This window comes from Anolis sagrei, chromosome 3, assembly GCF_037176765.1.
Source record: "Anolis sagrei isolate rAnoSag1 chromosome 3, rAnoSag1.mat, whole genome shotgun sequence".
In the NCBI taxonomy this organism is placed as follows: Eukaryota; Metazoa; Chordata; class Lepidosauria; order Squamata; family Dactyloidae; genus Anolis; species Anolis sagrei.
The window spans coordinates 82,730,547-82,754,534 of record NC_090023.1 but is presented as its reverse complement, the minus strand read 5'-3'; the positions used below and the strand labels follow the sequence as shown (position 1 = coordinate 82,754,534).

At 37.8% G+C, this 23,988-nt stretch overlaps 1 protein-coding gene across 15 annotated transcripts in view; it reads right to left on the bottom strand.

Moving 5' to 3' along the window:
- DMD (dystrophin) overlaps positions 1-23,988 on the bottom strand; it is a 1,568,405-nt gene that overhangs the window by 208,134 nt on the left and 1,336,283 nt on the right. For all 15 annotated transcript variants that reach the window (XM_067466757.1, XM_067466754.1, XM_060770144.2 and 12 more), the window contains one exon: positions 12,481-12,627. In XM_067466757.1, the coding sequence (XP_067322858.1) occupies positions 12,481-12,627 (147 nt within the window). The remainder of the gene's footprint in view (positions 1-12,480; positions 12,628-23,988) is intronic.

Below are 23,988 nucleotides of genomic sequence, written 5' to 3'. Positions count from 1 at the left end.
GCGCAATCGCGTCCGCCATTAATGAATCGATTCGTTATTGTTTCGAAACTGTTTCGTAATTTCCGAAATTTCGTAAATATCGAACTTTTTAAAAGAAAAATTTCGGAATTCTTTTAAATAACGAAACGCAAAAACCCCCTAAAAACGAATCGAGTTTAGAAACAAATTTTTCCGTGGTTGGACAGCCCTATAAGAAGGGAAATAAACTAGGAGAAACTAGATAATGTGAAATGGCTTCAGATTCCTATTTATGTGAGAACTTTTTAAACGTTTTCAATTCACTACCTCTTTCTCTGCCCGATAAAATTTTATGTGACCCCAGGTATATAAAATAGGTATAAAATCAAGCATTTATTGATAATAAATCAGCTTTGCAAGGCTTACTAAGGCTGGTTTTCCTTTTTGTGGAGTACTGCTGAAGCATTTTCTGCAGAGTTCACTGTAAACACTGCATGTTGTTGCTAACAGATTGTGGAAATTGGTGGCGTTCAGACAGCTTTTACTGTTACCAATTTTTTCATGACCTCAATATTGAGCAAATGGGATCCTATTTGGGGCCATAACCTATAGTTTAAGAAGCCATGATTTAAGTCAGGGGTCCCCAAACTACGGCCCGCGGGCCAGACCCGGCCCCACGAGGGCATTTATCTGGCCTGCGGGGGTGTGGAGAAGCGGCAGGCAACGCGGCCCCAAAGCCGCGCTGCCTGCCACCTCCCCCAGCTTCTCCCGGCTTCAGGATGGGGCGAGACCCCATCCTGAAGTCGGGAGAAGGCAGGCCCGGTTGGGGAGGGGGCAAGCGGCGCAGATCATGGGCGTTCTGTGTGGGAAGTTTGGCCCAATTCTATCATTGGTGGGGTTCAGAATGCTCTTTGGTTGTTGGTGAACTATAAATCCCAGTAACCACAACTCCCAAATGTAAATGTCTATTTTCCCCAAACTCTACCTGTGCTCACAATTGAGCATATTGAGTATTTGTGCCAAGTTTGGTCCAGATCCATCATTGTTTGAGTCCGCCATGCTCTCTGGATGTAGGTGAACTACAACTCCAAAACTCAAGGTCAATGCCCACCAAACCCTTCCAGTATTTTCTGTTGGACGTGGGAGTTCTGTGTGCCAAGTTTAGTTCAATTCCATCATTAGTGGAGTTCAGAATGCTTTTTGATTGTAGGTGAACTATAAATCCCATCTCCTAAATGACAAAATCAACCCTTCCCCAACCCCACCATATGTCGGCGTATCAGATATTTGTGCCAAATTGGTCCAGTGAATGAAATACATTCTGTATTTAAGATATTTACATTACAATTCATAACAGGAGCAGAATTACAGTTCTGAAGTAGCAACAAAAATAATCACAACATGAGTAACTGTATTAAGGGGTCGCGGCATTAGGAAGGTTGAGAACCACTGATCTATGGCAAGCATCTTTAGAGGTTGTTAGGTGACAACAATCCTATCTCTCCAGCCAAAAGCAGGCCCACACTTCCCATTGAAATACTAATAAGCTTATGTCTGTTAAAATTGTTCTTTATTTATTGTATTGCTTTAAAGTGTTTTTTTGCACTACAAATAAGATATGTGCAGTGTGCATAGGTATTCATTCATGTTTTTTTCACATTATAATCTGGCCCTCCAACAGTTTGAGGGACTGTGACCTGGCCCTCTGTTTAAAAAGTTTGAAGACCCCTGATTTAAGTAAATGATTTATGTAAATGATATAGTAAATAACATTAGAAAGCAAAGAAACCTCAGTCATTAGGAAAGTAAATGTAATGTTGCTGGCATGGTAACTGTAGATTTAAGGTATAGATGTCCTAACAAATTAATGAAGAAGCATAATATAAAGAATCTATAGATGAAATGCCTCAAATGGACTTAATAACTGTGCTATTTATATACATTCTATATACATGTAAAATGATTATCAATAAACACTGGCCCTTTCTGCCCTTAACATATGGAATATGTGGAATGATAGATTCCATATGTTGCCACCTTTTCTTTCAAACTTACAATTCAAAATGTATATAATGCAAGTGAGTGACAGATAGTATGCCCATACAAACAGAAATGTTATTACACTTTGTTAGTAAAAAAAGGTCTTCCTTCAAACAGCATGAGTGATAAATTGTAAGGACTATCCCAATGCATTTTCAATTAAATGACTAAATTAATGTAGAGACATTTAATTAAAGTTGCACTAGTTTTTCCAAATGCTGTTAATTAAGCAGCTATCTAAAATTAAATCTCTCCAAAACCCCTTTTATATTTCTGCAGCTCATCTGATACAGATATAATTAAAATTCTGGAAGTTCACCTAGATGCATCTGAATGTTTTTCTCAAAAGTATGTTTAAAAAACCTGTAGTAATTTGGGAGGCAGTTCTCTTAATGGGATTTATATAAACCTTAGAGGAAATGCTCAACACAAAAATAGCTTCATAAATAAATCTGGGCTTCTGAGCCTCCACCGGCTTTAATTCAGTATTTTGATTTTCTACTGGTAAACATGAAACTATCTGAGAAAAAATGAATCCCAAACTCACAAATACCCTGTTTGACGTTTTGAACCCACCCCAAATAAATTATGACTACTGAAGAGAAATTTATTCCCCTTATCCATAGCAAATATAATTCCAGATATTTGTAAACTATGTGTGGTTATGAAGTGGTAATAGAAAGGCAGCCTCAATTTCCCTAGCCTGCAAATGCTATGACCCATCAGAGATTTTGAGGCTGTAATCCTTTACATACTTCCTGGGGGGAAATTTCATCGAACTCAATGGATCTTACTTCTGAATACAGATGACTAAAATATTTTTCCAGTTTATAAAATTTAGATAAGATATTGCAAAATTAAAAGTTGAATGCAACATATCAGAAGAACAACTGGGTAAGAAAATCTGGACACTGAAATACTGTAGGCAATTAACATCTTGATAATTTAAAGTAAATGCCACAGCTCTAGTGAACAATAGTTTTGGAGAGTTGCATATACCCTGCCACACTACAGGAAAACCATTTGAGCTTATCAGATATTCCTGTTTAATGTCAACAGTTCTAAATGGATGAAAGATTTTCCTATTACAAAATTTCCCACCTTCTCTTTATGCAGGAGGAATATTATCCATGAGGAAAGGGAATGAGTAACAGGGAGGGGAAAAACTTATAGAATTTTCTCTGCACACAAGTCCTGAGTAATATTTTCACCCACATATCCCAAATAAGACTCTTCCTGCTTTTGGGAAACAAAGTGGGAAATTGAGGGAGCTCAGTAGTAGTTTGAGAAATTTCAAGTTTGGCTTAATACGAATGATCTAAGAGTCCATCTGTACTCCTTTCCCATCTATGTCCACCAGACATGCTTATTTATCATTGGGTTTTAAAGAGTTTTCTTGAAGAAGAGTATTGTGCCATTAATTTTGTTGTACTTATGCTGACAATTCTCTGTTTTATAATTCTACTGTATATATAATTCTACTGTATAATTCATCTGTATTCAGAAGTAAGATCCATTGAGTTCGATGAAATTTATTTATTTTTACTTGTCATTTCAAACTATTTTATATCTATGCTGCCTAGAGATTTTGGTAATATATAACTATAATAAACGAAGATGGTGATATGTGTTCATTTATCTGTAAATGTTCTATTCAAATTACATAAGAAAAAATATATCCAGACAACAGATTTGGTTATTTGTGTATATTTATGTTTGTGTGCATGAAATTCAAGATTTTCAATATTCCATTTAATTCCTCTTCCTATTCATTAGCATGTTGGAGAATTGGAATATGATAACGAAACCTGTTTTCTCATATTTCAGCTTCCCTTGTACATAATGCTATGGAACCTACAGCTCCAAATGTTAGAGATTTGCTAAATGTTTAGAATCAGTCATTTGCTGGTGGAGCTACAAAGATATCTGACACAGAGGCACAAAGTCATGCTGTTTTATCTGATTTGGGAACTGTTAGCAGTCTATCTCCATATTGACCTTGAGGAATGTATAAACTTAATTCTAGTGCTGGAAATATGAAAAGGACTACACAACCGTCTAACCCAATCCTTTGGCCACAAGGCAACCCCCCCCCCCAAAAAAAACCCCAAACATATATAATCTTGATGCCTTATGTAAACTCTCATTAATTTTATGGCTCATTTATGTTATTCTTATGTGATGGTACATCATTTTAAGATGCAACTAAGTGTAGCTAAAAAGTACTTCTATACAATTTCTAAGTGAGATAATAATTTGAATCACCTAGCAGTTAATCAGCATTCATTCTGCTCTCTACAAAAATTAGAAAGCCTGAGTAGGGTTCAAAATAAGGCATGTGCCTATCTTGTAAATAAATGCAATGATAGATACTCATGGTTCAGGTGTTTAAAGTCAAATGAAACAATATGCATGAGGAGAAGAGTGTGAATTCATCAGGTATCATGTGGGGACTCATCTTGAATGGCACATGTTTTACCCTGTAATGTTATATGACAGAATTTGTGGATAATCATATTCCCTGGGTTGTTGTAGGTTTTTTGGGCTATATGGCCATGTTCTAGAAGCATTCTCTCCTGACGTTTCGCCTGCATCTATGGCAGGCATCCCCAGAGGTTGTGAGACCGAAAAACCTACAACAACCCAGTGATTCCGGCATGAAAGCCTTCGACAATACAATCATATTCCCCTTCGGCTCCCTCATGCGATCTGCATTTTCTAATATTAATTGCAGAAACAGAGTCCAAATTCTAATACATAATATCCCAATATATTCTTGTGTTTTGAAAAAAGTACAGTGTTTTGAAAATGGACACGTTTACAACATTTTTGCCCCTAGAAACTTGCAAAGCTTTCCAGCCCCTCCTTTTAGAGTTGGGTGAATATTTTAAAAACAAAATCACTAGACCAATGGTGTATGGATTATTCTGCATGTTACAATGATGCAACAGAAATGATACCTACTACTTCATCCCACACAATTAAATAAGCATTTCTACACACTTAAGAAACTACCACCAATGGTGCCCTTCATACGACATAAGCTTCAAATGTGGGTTAGAGGTATCTTGCCAATTCTAAAGTGTGAGTTTTCCCCATAATTCCTGAGTCAATTGACTTATTCCCATGTAATGGGAATCCCCCCTTGTCTGTGGGTAAATAAAATGATGTTGTTGTGTATGGAGGTGGGCAGAATCGATTCCTTTCTGCCACCATTACCATTTTGGGACTGAGAAGGTACAATAAACAAGATATTCAAGACATTCTGGAGAAAATAGCAAACATGCAAATCCTGTGCTTCATGTCTCTGTAACCTTCCTAGCAAGCTCCCCCTTTCAACTCCCTCTTCCCTGCTTTTGCCTATCAAAAAGACAACAGAGAGAGATTTAAGAGAGCTAAAGCTTCATTTCCTCGTATCTCCTGTAGGGACGCAAGAATAACTCCTTTATATATATTTTTGGGGGGAGGGGGCTGCAAGTTGAACTCCTGAGAAAGAGATAAACTAAAAAAGAAGAAAGGACATGGGGGAGGGACAGCAGGAGTAAACAAGTCTTTACTGTGTGATGGCAAATCAAACTGATAAATCTTAAAGAAAGTGGAGAGAAGGGTTAGGTGTGATGGAGATAGGAAAATCTTCCATTTAATTTCAAAATGGAGTATGCCATAGCTTTATGGAAAACCTACTCTCCCAAACACTTGACCTGTCCTGTGGGATGAAGTCCTTAGAAGTAAACACCTGGAGATTTTATGTGACTGATAAATGGCGTGCTACAACTGTTCCTGCTTTTCTGCTTTTTCCATTAGAAGCCAGCAATGTTTCAGTTCACTCAAGCACCATGCTAAGCAACTACAGCCAGTACCACCATCAATCACAAATGTTTCTGCATAGCATGTGTGGAATGAATTGAAAATACCTTTTATTGCAAGAATAATCTTGTGTGGTCCAAAGCTCATTTTTTTCAAAAGCGTATCAGATCCTTCTTCGATCTAACAAAGTCAGGGTTTGCCTGAGAATGTTCAAAATCAATAAGTTGTTCATTTAGGTGCCACAAAAACTACTTTGTTTTTGAAGCAATGTACAAAGAGATGGCTATTTCATGGCATGCAGCAGGAGTGAGAAGTAGATTAAATAATCATGGCCCATCTTGGGGTTTGGGGGCCAGCAGGTGATGTAATTCATTACCCCTGAAAGAAGTGGAATGGGGCCATATACCCATACCGCTTGCTACCATAAAGACTTCTAATGATCATGACAGGAACAAACCACGCCATCTATCATGGCAAGCTACTCTGAACTTGTGCACAGGCATAAATGCAACAATATTAATTTGAATCACCCTGTACTTTTCCACCCTGCATTCTGTTCACTAGTGGAACTATAATAGTGCCGTTAGAACTGATCTCTTATACTGACCTTGACCATGAATTGATTCAAGGATATCTGAGGCTGAATAGATGGACTGAAGATATGGTAGGGAACTAAGAAGAAAGAAGAATGGTAGGGAATATTGGCAAGATAATAAATGTAGTCCATGCCTAGACTATTCATGCTGACTAACAGAATCATCTACTCTTATCCCGAAAACTGTAGAATTAATGCAGTTTGACACCACTTTGATTGTCATGGCTCAATACTATGGAATCCTGGGAGTTGTAGTTTGGTGAGTTATTGTTGATCTTTGACAGAGAAGGCTTAATTTGGGTCTTATTCAATTTTACATGTTTTTTCTTGATTGCCACTGAAAATGCAACAACATACTGCAACATGCCATTGAAATTGGAATTGTGTGTGTACGTGTAACACAGATATGCCAAAGCTTGCTAACCGCCATGTATTCACACAAAAGCTGAAAAATGTTGCGAACATATTGCAACTGCAATTTGCAGTTTTCCTAAGGTTTATCTTTTAGTACTAACACAGAGCCATAAACATTTAAATCACCCATGTTTTATGTATTTATAGAAATGCCATTATTTTCCTTATACAATCATGCAAATAAAAGCAGCCTTCAGCAATGCAACCCGCACTTTAATGAAAAAAAGCATAATCATCACAGTCCTGCAAGCCCGGACACAAAATAAGACTACAGTTAAATCATGAATAAATTAACAAAATTGGTAATGTAAGATGGATATGGAACTAAATCACTGTTAACAGAGAACTGGAAACACAGCTGTACACAGCTTAAGGATGAATCACAGAGCAACACAGATGCTTATAAACATGATGCTAAAGAAGGTGCCAATTGCAGCTCCCTAGTCCATCTTTACTTTGTGTAAAGGGGTATTTAAAATTAGAGTCAGTAGGGAGGTAACACAGATTTGCTTGATGTGCATGGAATATCAGAAGTCCTTTAGCTCCCAAACTAATCATCATAGCAACAGTAGCAATAAAAACATGCTGGTAGCTGTGTAGCACCAACCAAAAAAGCAGCAGCAGCAAAAACAATTGCTTCTATTTATCTAAAGTGGAAAAATATATTTGGCAAGTCCAAATCTCTTTAAATCCCATGGTGCCCCTAATGTACAATTCTGCAAGCTACCACACTGAAGTGTGAATCTAAGAAAACCATCAGCCAAACACCTGGAGAACAGTATGTCTCCACATGTGTGAAAAAAAAACCCTGCTTCTTTGGATGAATAAACATCACAGTAAGAATAGCAACAAATACGAAGAAAAAGGTCAACAATAAGTCTGTTGTAAATTGAGGACATGTACAAGGAAGCACTTTTTCACATTGTGCAAAATGAATGTGTACATTTCATTGGCCTGGATTAAGACTATATTTGTTGAATTTTAGTTTGCTTTGGCCTAAATCTAATCCCCATCTAGAATAAACTCACTGAAACTATGTGATATAAAGCGTAGACTTTCAGAAACAAATTCAGTGTGTATTCGTTCATTGTGACTAGTAAGAGGATCTCATACACTGGATTTAATGGGACTTAACTCATGACTAATTTGTTCCATAATGTTCCAGAGACCCTAAGTTCAAGGAATTTAGCCTAGGACCATCTCACTAGTAGAAAAGGTCTGATGATAAACAGTACAACCTGGGACACATGTTTGCTTTGTTCAGACCCAATGGGAAAGGCAAGATTCTGCCTCTTTTCTGTTTCCTTACCTGCCGTGTTAATAGACTGCAAACTACTTTCATATTTTGAATTTACCTTTAAGCAATTGCAGTGGGATGAAGAGAAAGGTAAAAGTGGAAGGAGGAAAGAGGAACTGGGATACTTTAAAGGCAACAGAAAAAAAGCAGGAAACAAAGAATTAATTAGAAGTGCCAAATTCTGATAATTGAAAGGTATGTAGTGGCCAAATTCAAGAAAAGGGGTTCTCCTATTACTCATTAAAGTAGGAGGAACCTACACACTGAGAAGCAGTAGAATTCTGCCTACCAGATAGTGGGGCTAAAACATCGTTTTGTCATTTCCCCAAATATGTGTTTGTGTTCATGGCCATCTTAGGGATATTTAGCTGGCCTTTTTTTTTAAAACAGAATACAGGCTAAATGGTATTAAATAGATATCTATGGCAACATAAATGTATATGTTTTGATGCTTGGATTGTTGGGATTTAACTGTCCAAAAGATTAATCTTGTTGATTTGTATGCTGGGATTAGGAGGAACCATAGTACATATTATCTAGATCAGGATGGATCCAATAAAACTAGGAACTCAAACCAAGTCCCTATTTTTTCAAAAGGAATAGAACAAGAAATCTTCAACATGACTTTTGCACCCCTTTCCTGGGTGCTTTTAACACTGGATAAAATCTAATGTGTGTCTGGACTTCCTGTGGCACAATAGATATTTTCCCCCAATAAAGCTGCCACTTCCCTAACTCTCCTGAACTCTCTGGAGCAGCAATTGAGAGTATGTGTCTGGTTTATGGTAGTTGTACAAACCATGTTTTCATTGTCAGAAATCAGTCTCTCAGTAGGAGGAGTTAATTTGATAAATGGATTGTTGTTGTTCATTCGTTCAGTCGTCTCCGACTCTTTGTGACCCCATGGACCAGCCCACGCCAGAGCTCCCTATCGGCTGTCACCACCCCCAGCTCCTTCAAGGTCAGTCCAGTCACTTCAAGGATGTCATACATCCATCTTGCCCTTGGTCAGCCCCTCTTCCTTTTGCCTTCCACTTTCCCCAGCATAATTGTCTTCTCTAGGCTTTGCTGTCTCCTCATGATGTGGCCAAAGTACTTCAACTTTGTCTCTAGTATCCTTCCTTCCAGTGAGCAGCCAGGCTTTATTTCCTGGAGGATGGACTGGTTAGATCTTCTCGCAGTCCAAGGAACTCTCAGAACTTTCCTCCAACACCACAGCTCAAAATCATCGATCTTCCTTCGCTCAGCCTTCCCTAAGGTCCAGCTCTCACATCCGTAGGTTACTACAGGGAATACCATGGCTTTGACTAGGCGGATCTTTGTTGCCAGTCTGATGTCTCTACTCTTTACTATTTTATCGAGACTGGACATTGCTCTCCTCCCAAGAAGTAAGCGTCTTCTGATTTCCTGGCCACAGTCTGCATCTGCAGTAATCTTTGCACCTAGAAATACAAAGTCTGTCACGGCCTCCACATTTTCTCCCTCTATTTTCCAGTTGTCAATAATTGTTGTTGCCATGATCTTGGTTTTTTTGATGTTTAGCTGCAACCTGGCTTTTGCGCTTTCTTCTTTCACCTTGATTCAGGCATGTAGCCAGGGGGGGGGCTCGGGGGGCTTCAGCCCCCCCCCCCCGAAATTCTCATGGTGGTTCGCGAAAAGGCCTTACTGGTGCATTATTTAAACTGTTATGTTTATTAATATCATGATTTGATCACCATTCTAAATATATCCCATATGTATGGGGGTATTGGGGTAATGATACAAAAGGTTTGCTAGGCTAGACCCTCTTTCACTCAGACTCAGCCCCCCACCCGAAACTCAGCCCCCCCCCGAAACCCCCCCTGAAAATTTTTTAGCCCCCCCCCCCCCCGAAACGAAATCCTGGCTACGGGCCTGCCTTGATTAGAAGGCTCCTCAGCTCCTCCTCACTTTCGGCCATCAGAGTGGTGTCATCTGCATATCTGAGGTTGTTAATGTTTCTTCCAGCAATTTTCACCCCAGCTTTGCATTCATCAAGCCCCGCACATCGCATGATGTGTTCTGCATACAAGTTAAAAAGGTTGGGTGAGAGTATGCAGCCTTGCCGTACGCCTTTCCCAATCTTGAACCAGTCTGTTGTTCCGTGGTCAGTTCTTACTGTTGCTACTTGGTCCTTGTACAGATTCCTCAGGAGAGAGACAAGGTGGCTTGGGATGCCCATCCCACCAAGAACTTGCCACAATTTATTATGATCCACACAGTCAAAGGCTTTAGAATAGTCAATGAAGCAGAAATAGATGTTTTTCTGAAACTCCCTGCCTTTCTCCATTATCCAGCGGATACTGACAATCTGGTCTCTCGTTCCTCTGCCTTTTCTAAACCCAGCTTGAACATCTGGCAACTCTCTCTCCATGCCTTGCAGGATCTTGAGCATTACCTTACTGGCATGAGAAATAAGGGCCACTGTACGGAAGTTGGAGCAGTCTTTCGCATTTCCCTTTTTTGGTATGGGGATATAAGTTGATTTTTTCCAGTCTGATGGCCATTCTTGTGTTTTCCATAAATGGATACCACCCAGAATATCTGACTAACCCAAAGCTGTATTTCAGATGCAAAAATAATTTTTAAGTTATTAGTTATTTCAGACTACCATAATCTAGTTTTTATACAATATAATATAGTTATTTCAGACTACCATAATCTAGTTTTGATACAATATAATATTTTATGGTGTTCTAGTAGTATTAACCTGATTGTTACCATGGGGCACTGCAAGGAAGGTTATCAGTTTTGATTTGTAATATTCTCTTTGAAGAACTATGTACCCACCACAGTGCTTATTTCTCACCTTTCAGTCCTTACATGGCTTTAAATACATTTTAACCCATCCCTTTATAATGTCCATCTACTCTAGTGTAGTATTAAAATAAAAGGAGCTGCTTGAATTTGAAACAAAGAACAGGCAAATATTTGCCATTGCTGAAATATCAGAAAGCAGCTGGAAGTGGAATTTCTTCTGCACATTTCACACATCACTAGAAACTCAGCATGCAGATGTCTGTATGGAAGATGCCCAATAGAGCTGAATCTTACAATCAAAGAAGAGACGCTGCTCTAATGGTAGAAGCCAAACTACAAAATCAATTGTTTCATTGACAGCCCATCCAGGGACCATGGAAATTATGGCTTTGGCAGCAATTCTTATTTTCATGGAACACAAGAGAGCAATTTCTTAACTACTGGAACAAAAACAGAATTTCTAATTCTAAGAAAGATCAAAATCTCCCTCTGCTGGGAAGATGAAACTATCTTTAAATAGCATAGTTTTTTTTACTTCATGAAGAATAAGACCTTTTATGTTTTTTAACATTACCAAAACTACAAGGAGGACACTGGAAACAAGCATGGAGGAGAATCTCATGCATTTGATACAGAGATGCTCAACAGCGTTAAACAAACCTAGCACATTAAATGCCACTGAAGAAAAGAAAATTTGGTAAATAATAGCTCTATACTCTAAATCAGTGATGGTGAACCTTTTTGATTTGATTCTATAGATGTAATGTTAATGCATGAGCAATGGAAGGAACCATTGAACTACTTGCAAAAGTAGTGTTTAAAATTCATGTTCTCAAGAATTGTTAAAAGAGAACAGTATGGAACTGAGCAACAAAGTAAATTTTAAAGTCAGTCTTCTACTATGTAATACAATATCTTCATAAGAAATTGAAAGATTTTGAGAAGGAAAAGAAGACTAAAAATAGAGTATACTTCAAATACCTGTAGAAGTAACACAAAGTAGAATTAAGTTTCATTATTAATATGAGATTTGTTGATTTTCCTGTAAAAGAGGTAAGAATTGGGATCTGGCATGTTGGAAGTGACATTTAACCTATGTTTAATTTAGTTCATTGTTGTAGATGGTGTAGTAGTGTTTAAGATATGGGGTAGGGAGGGGAGAAGGTTAGGTAGAAATGTTCAATTTTTATATGTCATTTTTTATACCTTAAATGTAGTTCTTATATAAAAAAATTAGATACTTTCTATTTAAAACCTTAATTTCATTATGTAAAACATGAGCAAAGCCACACTATTGCTCATAATGTGTGGATTTATTTATTGAATTGAAATTATGTGATTTTTAAATAATGTAGACTACCAGCTAAAAATATTATTTGAATTGCACACTTAAGACTATGTTACATGCTGTAGCATTACTTAAGTTCAGATGTCTGGAAATGTTTTAAAACATGCAAACAAAATTACCCACGTGTATATTCGACAGGAAGTGCCATTTGTGTCTTGCTTTGCCTTCTGAGGATAAAAACAAGTAAAGATCTCATTGCGATCAAAACTGAATAAATTTCTACTTCTTGTTACACAATATTACCTGTAGGAGTTTCCATCTTTCATTCAGGTCTTCAATTCGGCTGAGATAATATGGGGAAAGCTGTATCTCAGTTGAGGTAAATTGATGAGCTAGGTCATTGACATTGTCCACATTCTCTTTGAGTGGGGCAATTTCTGATCGGTAAACCTGCATAAGAAAAAACAAGTAAATAAAGGCTGTATATATTGAAAAAGATCTTGTTATAACTGACAGAAAACCCAAAGCTATGACTTATGCAAATCAACAGTAAACCATCTTATTGTAGTAAAAGTCTGGTATGAAGCTCTAGACTACCCAAAAAATCCAGTTGCAATTCATATTGTTCAACATCAGGGCTGTCCTGTGTTCACCCTGTTATTATCATACCTACATTTTATTTATTTATTTCCCACATTTCTACCCCGTCTTTCTCAATCCCCAAAAGGGGATTCAGGGCTGCTTATTGCAGCAGCAATTCGATGCCAACAACATTACACATTACAAACAACATTATACAAAAAATAAAACATTAGATTAAAATACATTTAAAACATTATTATTCATCATATAGCTGAATCCAGGTCTGACATAGCAACCAACGACTCAGTCCAAAGCCTGTCATAGTCAGAATTCAAACATTATGATTACTGCCAAACCTACTGTCCAAATGCATGTAGTATAGCAAAGGTAAAGGTTTCCCCTTGACATTAAGTCTAGTCATGTCCAACTCTGGGGGGTGGTGCTCATCTTCATTTCTAAGCTGAAGAACCAGTGTTGTACATAGATGCCTCCAAGGTTATGTGGCCAGCATGACTACATGGAGTGCTGTTACCTTCCTGACGGAGTGGTGCCTATTGATCTACTCACATTTGCATGTTTTCGAACTGCTAGTTTGGCAGAAGCTGGGGCTAATAGCAGGAGTCCACCCACTCCCTGGATTCAAACTGCCGACCTTTTGGTCAGCAAATTCAGCTGACCAAAACCCACTGGGCCACTGGGGGCTCCATATGTAGTATACTGCAATGAAATTGTATTGTTCTCTACATTCCAAATTTGAACAAGTACTATTTTTATTTCTCCTTCTCGGCCAAAGTGATGTGCTGCTTCTGCCTTCCCAGACAAACAGCTTGCTGGCCAAGCCCTGCTGGGGAAGCTGCTTACTTGGATATCACAGTGAAGCAACCAGCCTGGTTGTAAGCCACCTTGAGTCACCTCCAGGTTCAAGAAAGGAGGGATAGTAATATCATAAATAAATAAATAAATAAATAAATAAATAAATAAATACATCAGGCAATCAACAGTGAGGAAAAAGCCCGATTAACTAGACACCTCATATTGAGCAAGTGACTTTTTCAATGGGGTTCTGCCAGCAAACAGTTTCGCCAGTGGTAGCAGAGCTCAGCAGTAAGAGTAAGGGATCTTACTCACCCAACTCCTGCTTCCCAGTCCAAAACTTTAGGACAAAAGAAGGGAATGGCAATTGTCTTCTTTTCTTCCTTATTTTGGTACTGGGAAGACAAAGAGGATGGGGACAAGCGGTGTCCCTGATATTTCCTTCCTGCTTGTGTCTGCTGATTCTACTCAAAGGAAGTCATTGCTTCCCCTCACCGCTTCCCAGCACAAAAGTAAAGGGGTCTTTAATGCATGAAAAGTTGCTGTGCACATGTAAAGAAAAAAGGTGATGCTTAAAAATCATCAATCCCACACCACCACCACCACCCCCCTCCCCCGGTCCAAAGCCACCCTGATCTAGATCATACACTCCAGGATAATACACACATAGCAAAACACACTACAAAGAAGGACGTTTGAGTATATCACATTAAATCCTAAAAGAAGTACTTTCATTGCTACAGAAGTTGTATGTCTTGCACCAGCATCAAGGCAGCTAGGAGGTGAATATGGTTTTTCTCCATGTAAGACCTAGGGTAGAATGACTGAAGCTTCTGAGACATCAACTTTATTTTTGTTTATACTAGACACCCAAGATCCACTAACTTGAACCTGTTGGAAAAAACATTTAGAAAAAAAGAAATTCTGGGACAAAAAAAAAATGCGTTTGGGTACCTTCCTCTTGCACAAAATTCAACTTCTAGCTACCACAAGTTCTCTTATTTTTAAAAATATAATTCATATGGGGGCTTTCATTTTGTTGCTAAGAGGTCAAACAGTCTGGAGTCATATGTCTTTGTTAATCTATTCCAGTTCATTCAGATATTTATCTTTTGCCTCTCCCTGCTCTAGACCAGCTAGATTATTATTCTTATTATATTTGTTTATATCCCGCTTTATTTCTCCCAAAGGAGATTCAAAGTGACTTAACATAAAAAGCATTAGCATTAGTCTCCTCAAGGAGACAGGAAGGGCTAAAATTAATTAATTAATATTTGAAAAAATACAAATATGTAAACATTAAAACAGAATTAAACAAAAACAGTATTTAAAAGTTCACAGTTAAAAAAAACATTAAACATATTCAAAGTTCAGCAGTAGGTTTTGGGATGCTAATCTAACATCATTTAATAGTTTTTCCAAGATTGTGAAATGATGGGGATGGCTTTAGAAAAAGAGAAAAGCAAGGCTGTCTATAGTCGCTAGCAGTAACAGTGTAACAGCTGCTTGCATCCCCATAGCACCTGGATATATTTCAAATAAAAGCCTTGAAAGAGAGCATACAAGCAGGCAACGCCAGAAAACCGCCACATAAATTACAATCTATTAAACTATTTTTTCTGTGTCTTTTAAATACTGAGGAGAGATTTTAGGCAATATATTCTGAAATAACGCTAGGCTGGCTTATGGATTTAAGAAGATATTGAATAATTTGATTTTCTATATTAATTTTCTTTCATCAGGACAGCTATAGATTTCATTTCCCACTCTTATTTGCAGAGGAGAAATGGTTTTTTCACTGGACTAAGCTCTGTGTTTCCTCTCTTCTTTTGTTATCTATAACACTGGAACTCTTTTTTAAAAACCAAATAGAGAAAAGAAGTGGAGTGGAATAAGTACAGTTCAATGATACAGATGATGGCTTTTATTACTGGTATGTTAAACACTGATTAATATGAAACAAAGTGGTGTCAAGAAGGCTCTTTGAAAGAGACCCCACAAAAGAGTCAGTTTGCTTCTGAACAATGCGAAACAAGGTTTCTTTGTGCATCTTTTCTTTGTCTTTTGTTCTTTCCTCTTTTCTTATTCACCCCGTCTTCCTTTTTTCCTAATGTATACGGAAATTTCACTAAAGATATATTAAAATGTTTTGTACCTTTTGCACGAATATTAGTTAATATTTCGGACACTAGTTTATTTAACGAACAATATGTGAACATAGCAAATTGAGTTCACAGAACTCAGTGTAAGAGGTGTTATACAAAAGTGCATGGACTATTAAAAATACTCAAGGGAAAAAAAAAGATAATAGCTATTGATGTATATGGCTATTTTCCCAAAGTTGGAAATAAATGTCATAAGCTATACGGGGGGGGGGGGGGGGGGATGAAGAAACACACTTCTTTCAATAAGAATAGGCTCACTGTGTGTTTTTCTAGCTTCAGGGCCTTTTCCTTATGAAATTACTGGCTGCAATTGCAGCAAATAATACTAACTGCTCTATCTACTTGTTCAGTTTCTTAGCCCTTCTTTCCTCCAGCCACATGTGCATCAGACTGATAACAAGTCAAATGCAGCACTGCAATACCTCCTCGAAATTATTCAGATGCTGTATTCTAACATTTCCCAATTGTATTGATGATGCCAAGAAGTTATCTCCTATGTGGTGCTTTGAAAATATATTTTGGAGAACTTCCATTATGGGATACTCTCCCCGCTCTCCTGGAATGTTTTTCATATGCAGAACAGTAAAACAAAATCAGTGCCATCAGTGCCTTGTGATAACACAGTATTGTTTTTTTTTCTCTGTTGCAATTTAACACAGAATTATTTTATTTGCCATTATGCTCTTGTCAAGAAAGTGTTGATTGCCCTGTTCAGAACTGATTTAAATGCACATAATTGTATTATCTCTCTCAGACAAATGATTTCCAAGGAATCATATTAGGAAAGAGTGACACTGTAACTGGATGTATATTTGCCACAGTTGATAATGCAAATTATAAAGCTGTTATAACCCTAGCAGTAGCTGGTTTTAAATCTAGATACACAGAAAAAGAATTTTAGGTTTGGTATGTAACTAATATGTTGATATACAACTAAATATGCAAAATGCTTTTGTAGTATTTTTGAGACAAACTGAGGGCCTATATTCACCAAGATGTTCCTGAACTCTGGGTATTGAGAGATAGCTGGGGGATACTAGACAGTTTGTCTAAAACTACAGAGCAACCCCGCATTGTTGGAATGTGTGGACATCAGAACTGGACCTGATTTGGGCCAGTACACCATCTACATGGGCCACCATGATCCCCATTTCCCTGCACTCATCGGTCACTGCCATTGCTGTTCCCAGACAGCTGAGAGCTTCTAGGTATCACACTGATTCATGTTGACATCAGCAGAAGCAGCAAATCAGCCGGGAAGAAGGAAAGGGATCATTTCCCTCCTTCTTCCTAGTTGCATGATGGACAGGAATTATCACAGAGCTCTGTGGCCATCTGGGAGGAGTGATTGTTACATGGATTGCAAGGTGACTGATGTAGAACCTGGATGGACTATCTGACTCTAAACACCCACCACAGTTTCAGTACAATGTATGTGACTGTCTCCTCAATCAGTCCAGACCATTTCCACTTTGGATTGTTCCTGGATCAATTGATCAGGGCAGATAAAACCTGTGAGGAAGAAGTTGGTAGCATAAGGTTTTGTACATTAAGGATGCACCTACGCTATATAATTAATTGCCAAAGTCCAGTGCTGTGGAGTCATAGGATTTGCAGCATGGTGAGACACCAACACTCTCTGGCAGAAAAGGGTAAAGATTGTATGAAACTACAGCTCTCATGATTCCATAGCATCAAGCCATGACAACTAAAATGGAGTCCAACTGCATTAATTGTAACGTGTACATGCACAATAATGCTATTTCAGCAGATGCTTACTAATATGTTTGGTGTACAGATAAAGACAACAACATACAAACAGGTTGTTTTTTTTTCAAAAATAGGATTCAAATATTTTATAGACCTCCCAAGTGTGGGATGCCTTCAGTTTAGAAAAGGACTGAAGACAGACAGGTCGGAGGTTCACGTCTGGGAAGAATGCAGATGAGCTCCCTCTGTCAGCTCCAGCTCCCCATGCAGAGACATGAGAGAAACCTCCCACAAGCATAGTAAAACATCAAAACATTAGGGCATTCCCTGGGCAACATCCGTGCAGACAGCCAATTCTCTCACACCAGTTTCTCAAATCTCACCTGATACCCCCACACACATAAGTTTAGAAAATGTGAATGTTTTAATCTGTATTTCAGAAATCAAATACTTGCAGGGACCATGAGGGGAGAGGTTGCCTGATTTTTCCTGGCACCGTGCCCTGAAGAAAATTGGAAGATTTTGCCAAAAATCCAAATCAAAAGCTTTCCTGAGTGAATTGGCTAAAAAAATTAAAGTGTACATATCCCATGTTATCAATGTGCTCTTTCATCAAGAGAACATGAATTACTGTTTGGCCTTTTTAAAGTTCAAATGTCCCTTTTGGTTTCTTATGCTTTTCCACTGAAAGCTTTTGAATGACCTCACTGAAAAGCATTTAGATAGCTGCCTTGCAAACAAGCAATTACAGAATCTGGTTGATCATATAGTCATTTGCTTTTTGGTATTTATATAGGACTTCATGAGAGCTGGAAAAAACAGGAAAAATAGTCTTTTTGAGTGTAAAATCATCTTCTTTGCATGAGATTCTATCTTTACAGAAAATGAATTTAATTACTCCCATCACACAGGATCGCCTCCTCCTGTCTCAACCATCCACTTAGAAAAGCCAAGGCACTGTTGTTAAGACAGACACCACTTCTGGGATGCTTGACTGACCCCTCCAATCCTGTTACTCTGGAGGAGACCTGAGGCACTGTTCTTAAAATAGACTCAATTTCTGGAATACTCAACTTTCTCCTCCAAACTCATTACTCTAGAGGAAACCCAGGCACCGTTCTTAAGACAGACACCACTTCTGGGATTCTTGACTTTCCTGTCCAATTCTGTTACTCTAAAGAAGACAATAGGCATCATTCTTAAGGCAGACTCCCCTTCTCTGGGGTCCTCCCCTTTCCTCCTAATCTCATTACTTCCAGTTACAGGAGTTCAAAACTTAAAAATCTAACAGTAGAACAATTCCACAAGCCAAGATTACTATGAAGGAGAAATGACAGGAAAAACAATGTGGTGATATCTTGAAATTTTAGTATTTCGGATGATTAAATTAATTTAAAAATTACCAAGCAGGATTTTGAGAGAGAAAAGTCAATGCTTGGTAGGGGATCACTCATGGGAATAGCCATTACTCATCACTGAAGCAATTTAAAATGGGCAAATTCGACAGATCTCATCCTATGTGCTTCCCCCCACTTTTCCCATTTCCACTTGAATCATGAGCTCAGAAAATGATTTCTCCCTGTCGCCCCCCCCCCCTCTCCTTCCCCACCTTTAACACTTCTAAACAGTTCCGTGACAACGCATCACGGACCCATAAGTGGGAGTCTGTTTGTGCCATTTAATGGGCTTTGTGATGCTTCATTAGAGACCTGTGTGGTGAAGCATTGATTTTTAACTGTAAGTTAAGCATAGTTATGTATATGTGTCTCTACTGTTAAATATGATTGTATGCATTAGGCTTGGGTAAGTACGGAAAAATTTGGTTCTAAACTCGTTTCGTTTTTAGGGGGGCCCTTGAGTTTCGTTTTTTTTAAAGAATTCCAAAATTTCCCTTTAAAATATTTCGAAATATACGAAATTTCGTAAAATTACGAATCGATTCATTAATGGCAGGCGCGATTGCGCAATATGCTAAAAAACCTTCCAAATGGGACAGGGGGAACTTCTGAAGCTTCCCTCTCCTTCTGTTATTGACTGTTGGTGTGATAATTTATTTTTTATCACTGATAAAACAAACAACAACTATAAAACTTGCACCAGACATACGGAAATAATTACGAAACAATTTCGAAACAATTTTGAACCAATTACGAAACAATTACGAAACAATACGAAATAAATTGGAAAAATTGTTTCGATTTTTAATTACTCCTCACAGTAGTCCTGCATGGCTCAATATTGGATCATAAGCTAATTTAAATACGAATTAATAATGAATTACGAAATTAACTAACGAAACCGCCCAAGCCTAGTATGCATGTATGTATGTGTGTGTGTGTGTGTATATATATATATATATATATATATATATATTAGGCTTGGGCGGTTTCGTTCGTTAATTTCGTAATTCGTTATTAATTCGTATTTAAATTAGCTTACGATCCAATATTGAGCCATGCAGGAATTGTGTGAGGAGTAATAAAGATTCGAAACAATTTTTTCAATTTATTTCGTAATTATTTCGTAATTATTTCGTATTTATTTCATAATTATTTCGAAATTATTTCGTAATTATTTCATAATTATTTCGTAATTATTTCATAATTATTTTTGCATGTCTGGTGCAAGTTTTATAGTTGTTGTTTGTTTTATCACACCAACAGTCAACAACAGATGGAGAGGGAAGCTTCAGATGTTCCTCCTGTCCCATTTGGAGGTTTTTTTTTAGCATATTGCGCAATCTCGTCCGCCATTAACGAATCGATTCGTAATTTTACGAAATTTCGTAAATTTTGAATGTTTTTAAAGGAAAATTTCGGAATTATTAAAAAAACGAAACGCAAGGGCCCCCTAAAAACAAAACGAGTTTAGAACCAAATTTTTCCGTGGTTACCCAAGCCATATATATATATATATATATATATATATATAATGTATGCTTAGATGGTTGAATATTATTATATGTATGTGTTGAGGAGGTAAAAGACAGTTATGGATGTACATAAAGGGTTAACCATTTAGAAATGGCAGAACTAGGGGGAGTTAGGTTGCCATGGAGAAAGGGGTGGAGCCAACTGCACATAACAGAAGAAGTCATTTTGAGGTTTCAGTCCTTTGGTCATCGAGCTAAATGGAAGGTGGTTCAAACTTGTGGTGAACCAAAGTCAGGGAAAGCTTTTAGCCTGAGTGATTTAAATAGGTCAAGGGTTTGTGATAAATAGGTTTGTGATTTAGCTCTGTGCTAATAGGAGAAGAAATTCCACTGGGAATCTTTACTTCAGCAGGAAGTTGAAGGGAGACAAGGGCATTAGCTGACCTTAGTTAATCTGTCAAATAAAGAAACATATTTAGAAGTGTAACAACTAAAGAACTAGTTGGTGAATTAAAAGACATCCTAAAGTTATATTAAGATTTGTTGAAACTGTAACTCGTGAAGCTTTATACCTCAGGAGAAGAGAACTCTGAAACCATTAAGACCCTTCCATACTCCAAATAAACTTGTTCTTGTTTTAGTAACTCAAATCTCAGTGTACTACTTCGAAAGAAAGAAAAAAACCTCGCTACACACCAAAAAAAAAAACACTACAGAGTGGTAGCAGTGAATCTATTTGAAAATAGAGAAATCCATTAATAAACTGAATAGGAAACCCTTATTAATTGGTGGCAGCATAGCTTAGCACCTCACAGATGTTGGCAGCATATTAGATTGAATAGAGTATCAGACAACGAAGAGGAAGCCTTTACAACCTGTTTATGAAAGTGTTAAGAAATAGGAGGTTGAGGGTGGGGGTGCATGGGATAGCGTCCATGGTCAGTGTTTAATTACAGTGCAGATACCCACTCATATATTTTTCTTTAGCACAGACATACAGGCAGCTAAATGATTTAACTCCTATTATTGACTGACACATTAATATGCTCAACAATATCAATCTTTTAAGGATATCTTCTTATACTAAAAATTACTACAGTTTCTCTGAGTAAATCACAATGAAACTGGCACCAAAATTTTATAAATAATAGGACAACTTAGAAATTGGAAGAAGGGAATTTCCAACTTCAGATCATGGGATAATTTGGAGATGCTAAAATAGCTACATAGGACACAAGGGTACACAGGATATGAACATGATGATTATCCAACTGGGAACAACAGCCAAATATACTTAATTTAAACAAACCACAAATATAAAAGATACAAAGGAGTACTTTCTACAAGTCGGCCAAGATTAGACAATGATCAGAGGAGCTGTGATATATATGTCAGAGCTAAAAATATGAAACCACTGGCATATAGCAACAATCATTAGAAGACGTGAAAAAAAAAAGGTTTTATGAAAAATTGATCAGTGAAGAGCAATCAAGGAGATCATTAAGAAATGTGTGCAGTCAACATCCTCCTGCTTTCAAAGCTTTCTGGTATATAGAAGGCAGATGCAAAGACAAAAATAAATCATCTCTCCCCTAATTGTTTTTTTTTTTTTTTTGCATCTTGCATTTTTAAAATAGTTGGAACTTTATTGTTCATATCCCTTTGCTGCTACAGTCATTATGCTTCACTTGTAGGCTTAATTAACTATCTGGTCAGTGTTGATAACTGGGAAGAAAGGATAACTTCAACATTAATGCTGCTCTGAGTGATTGGTGTTGATTGTATAAGCCACTTAAGTAGAGCAGGAATCAGATTTTTAAAAATATAAAGTAAGTATTTCTGGCCCTTGTCCCCTCAGATATGCTGAGAGAGCATTTTATCTAGTATTGGCACTGCTGCTGCTACTTTTGGATATTAAACCAAACAAGAATAAAACATCATTCATCTGGGATTTAATTCAAGTTTAGGACTTAATTGATTAAAAAAAGTTCTCAGCAGTGTCCACCTGGATTCTGGATTCAGCACAAATGTATCATTAGGTTCTTGTGGGTTTTTTTGGGCTATATGGCCATGTTCTCGAGGCATTTTCTCCTGACGTTTCGCCTGCATCTATGGCAAGCATCCTCAGAGGTAATGAGGTCTGTTGGAATTAGGACAATGGGTTTATATATCTGTGGAATGACTGGGGTGGGGCAAAGAGCTCTTCTCTGCTGGAGCTCGGTGTGACCGTAATAATAATAACTGACCACCTTCATTAGCATTTGAAGGCCTGGCTGAGCCTGGGGGAATCTTTTGTTGAGAGGTGATAAGATGTACCTGGTTGTTTCCTCTCTGCTGTTTTGCTGTTGTGATTTTAGAGTTTTTTAATACTGGTAGCCAGATTTTGTTCATTTTCACGGTCTCCTCCTTTCTGTTGAAATTGTCCACATGCTTGTGGATTTCAGTGGCTTCTCTGTGTAGTCTGACATGGTGGTTGTTGGAGTGGTCCAGCATTTCTGTGTTCTCAAATAATATGCTGTGTCCAGGCTGGTTCATCAGGTGCTCTGCTATGGCTGACTTCTCTGGTTGAAGTAGTCTGCAGTGCCTTTCATGTTCCTTGATTCGTGTTTGGGCAATGCTGCTGCGTTTGGTGGTCCCTATGTAGACTTGTCCACAGCTGCATGGTATCCGGTAGACTCCTGCAGAGGTGAGAGGATCCCTCTTGTTCTTTGCTGAACGTAGCATTTGTTGGATTTTCTTGGTGGGTCTGTAGATCATTCTTTCTTATTACTACTAGCCTGGAATCAACTATGAACTTCAAACTGTAGCAGTCAGACAACAAACTCCCACAAAAGTTTGAGAAAAAAAGCCTTTAATGTGTACCAGTCCCCTGTGTTTGTGTTATCACTATCTGGAACTCAAACTGGTTCAGGGCAATCATCTGTACAGCTAAATTACTTTCTTCAATACTGGTATGCAATGGCATTAAATGCTCAGTGTAGATTAGTCCCAACAAAAGGAAGATACTGTTGTCTTATATTTGAAGTGGTCCTTAACAATGCTATATATTCCTCATGAATGGCCAGTTGTATAGTACAGGCAATCCTCAAGTTTTGAACATGATAGGTTCCATAGGTTTGTTCTTAAGTTGAATTTGCATGTAAGTTGAAACAGGGACATTTTTAAAGTGTAACTCCAGCAAAAGCTATATATTGTTTTAGCTTTGGAAAACATATGGAAGGGCTTTCTGTGCCCCTGTTATGAAGATTTCACCTCAATTTCTGTCCCTGTGATAATTGGATTTTGAAAAATTTGGCTTGTTGTGGAAACCAGGACTGGTGATAAAGCTTCAGTTGAGACCCCTTTCCCCCATGATGACTCTTTCAGGAGTGAATTTCCCTTTCAAGGGGTATATTTCTCTCACTTCCTGTTGTCCCACCCTGTTCTTAACTATGAGTCATTTGTAAGACATGTTGGTAACTCAGGGACTGACTGTACTTGTACTGTAAATGTGGATTTCCCCTTTATATTAATTTACACTTAGTTTTCCAAAAACTCTTTCCAAGTTTACAGGCTCAATTTCTCTCCCAACTCAATGGTGAGGTTTTTTAAAAAATCAATATAAAGATATTTCAAGGGGTCTTGCCTTCATGGAAAATAAAATATGATGTGTCAGTGACTTTTTTCTTT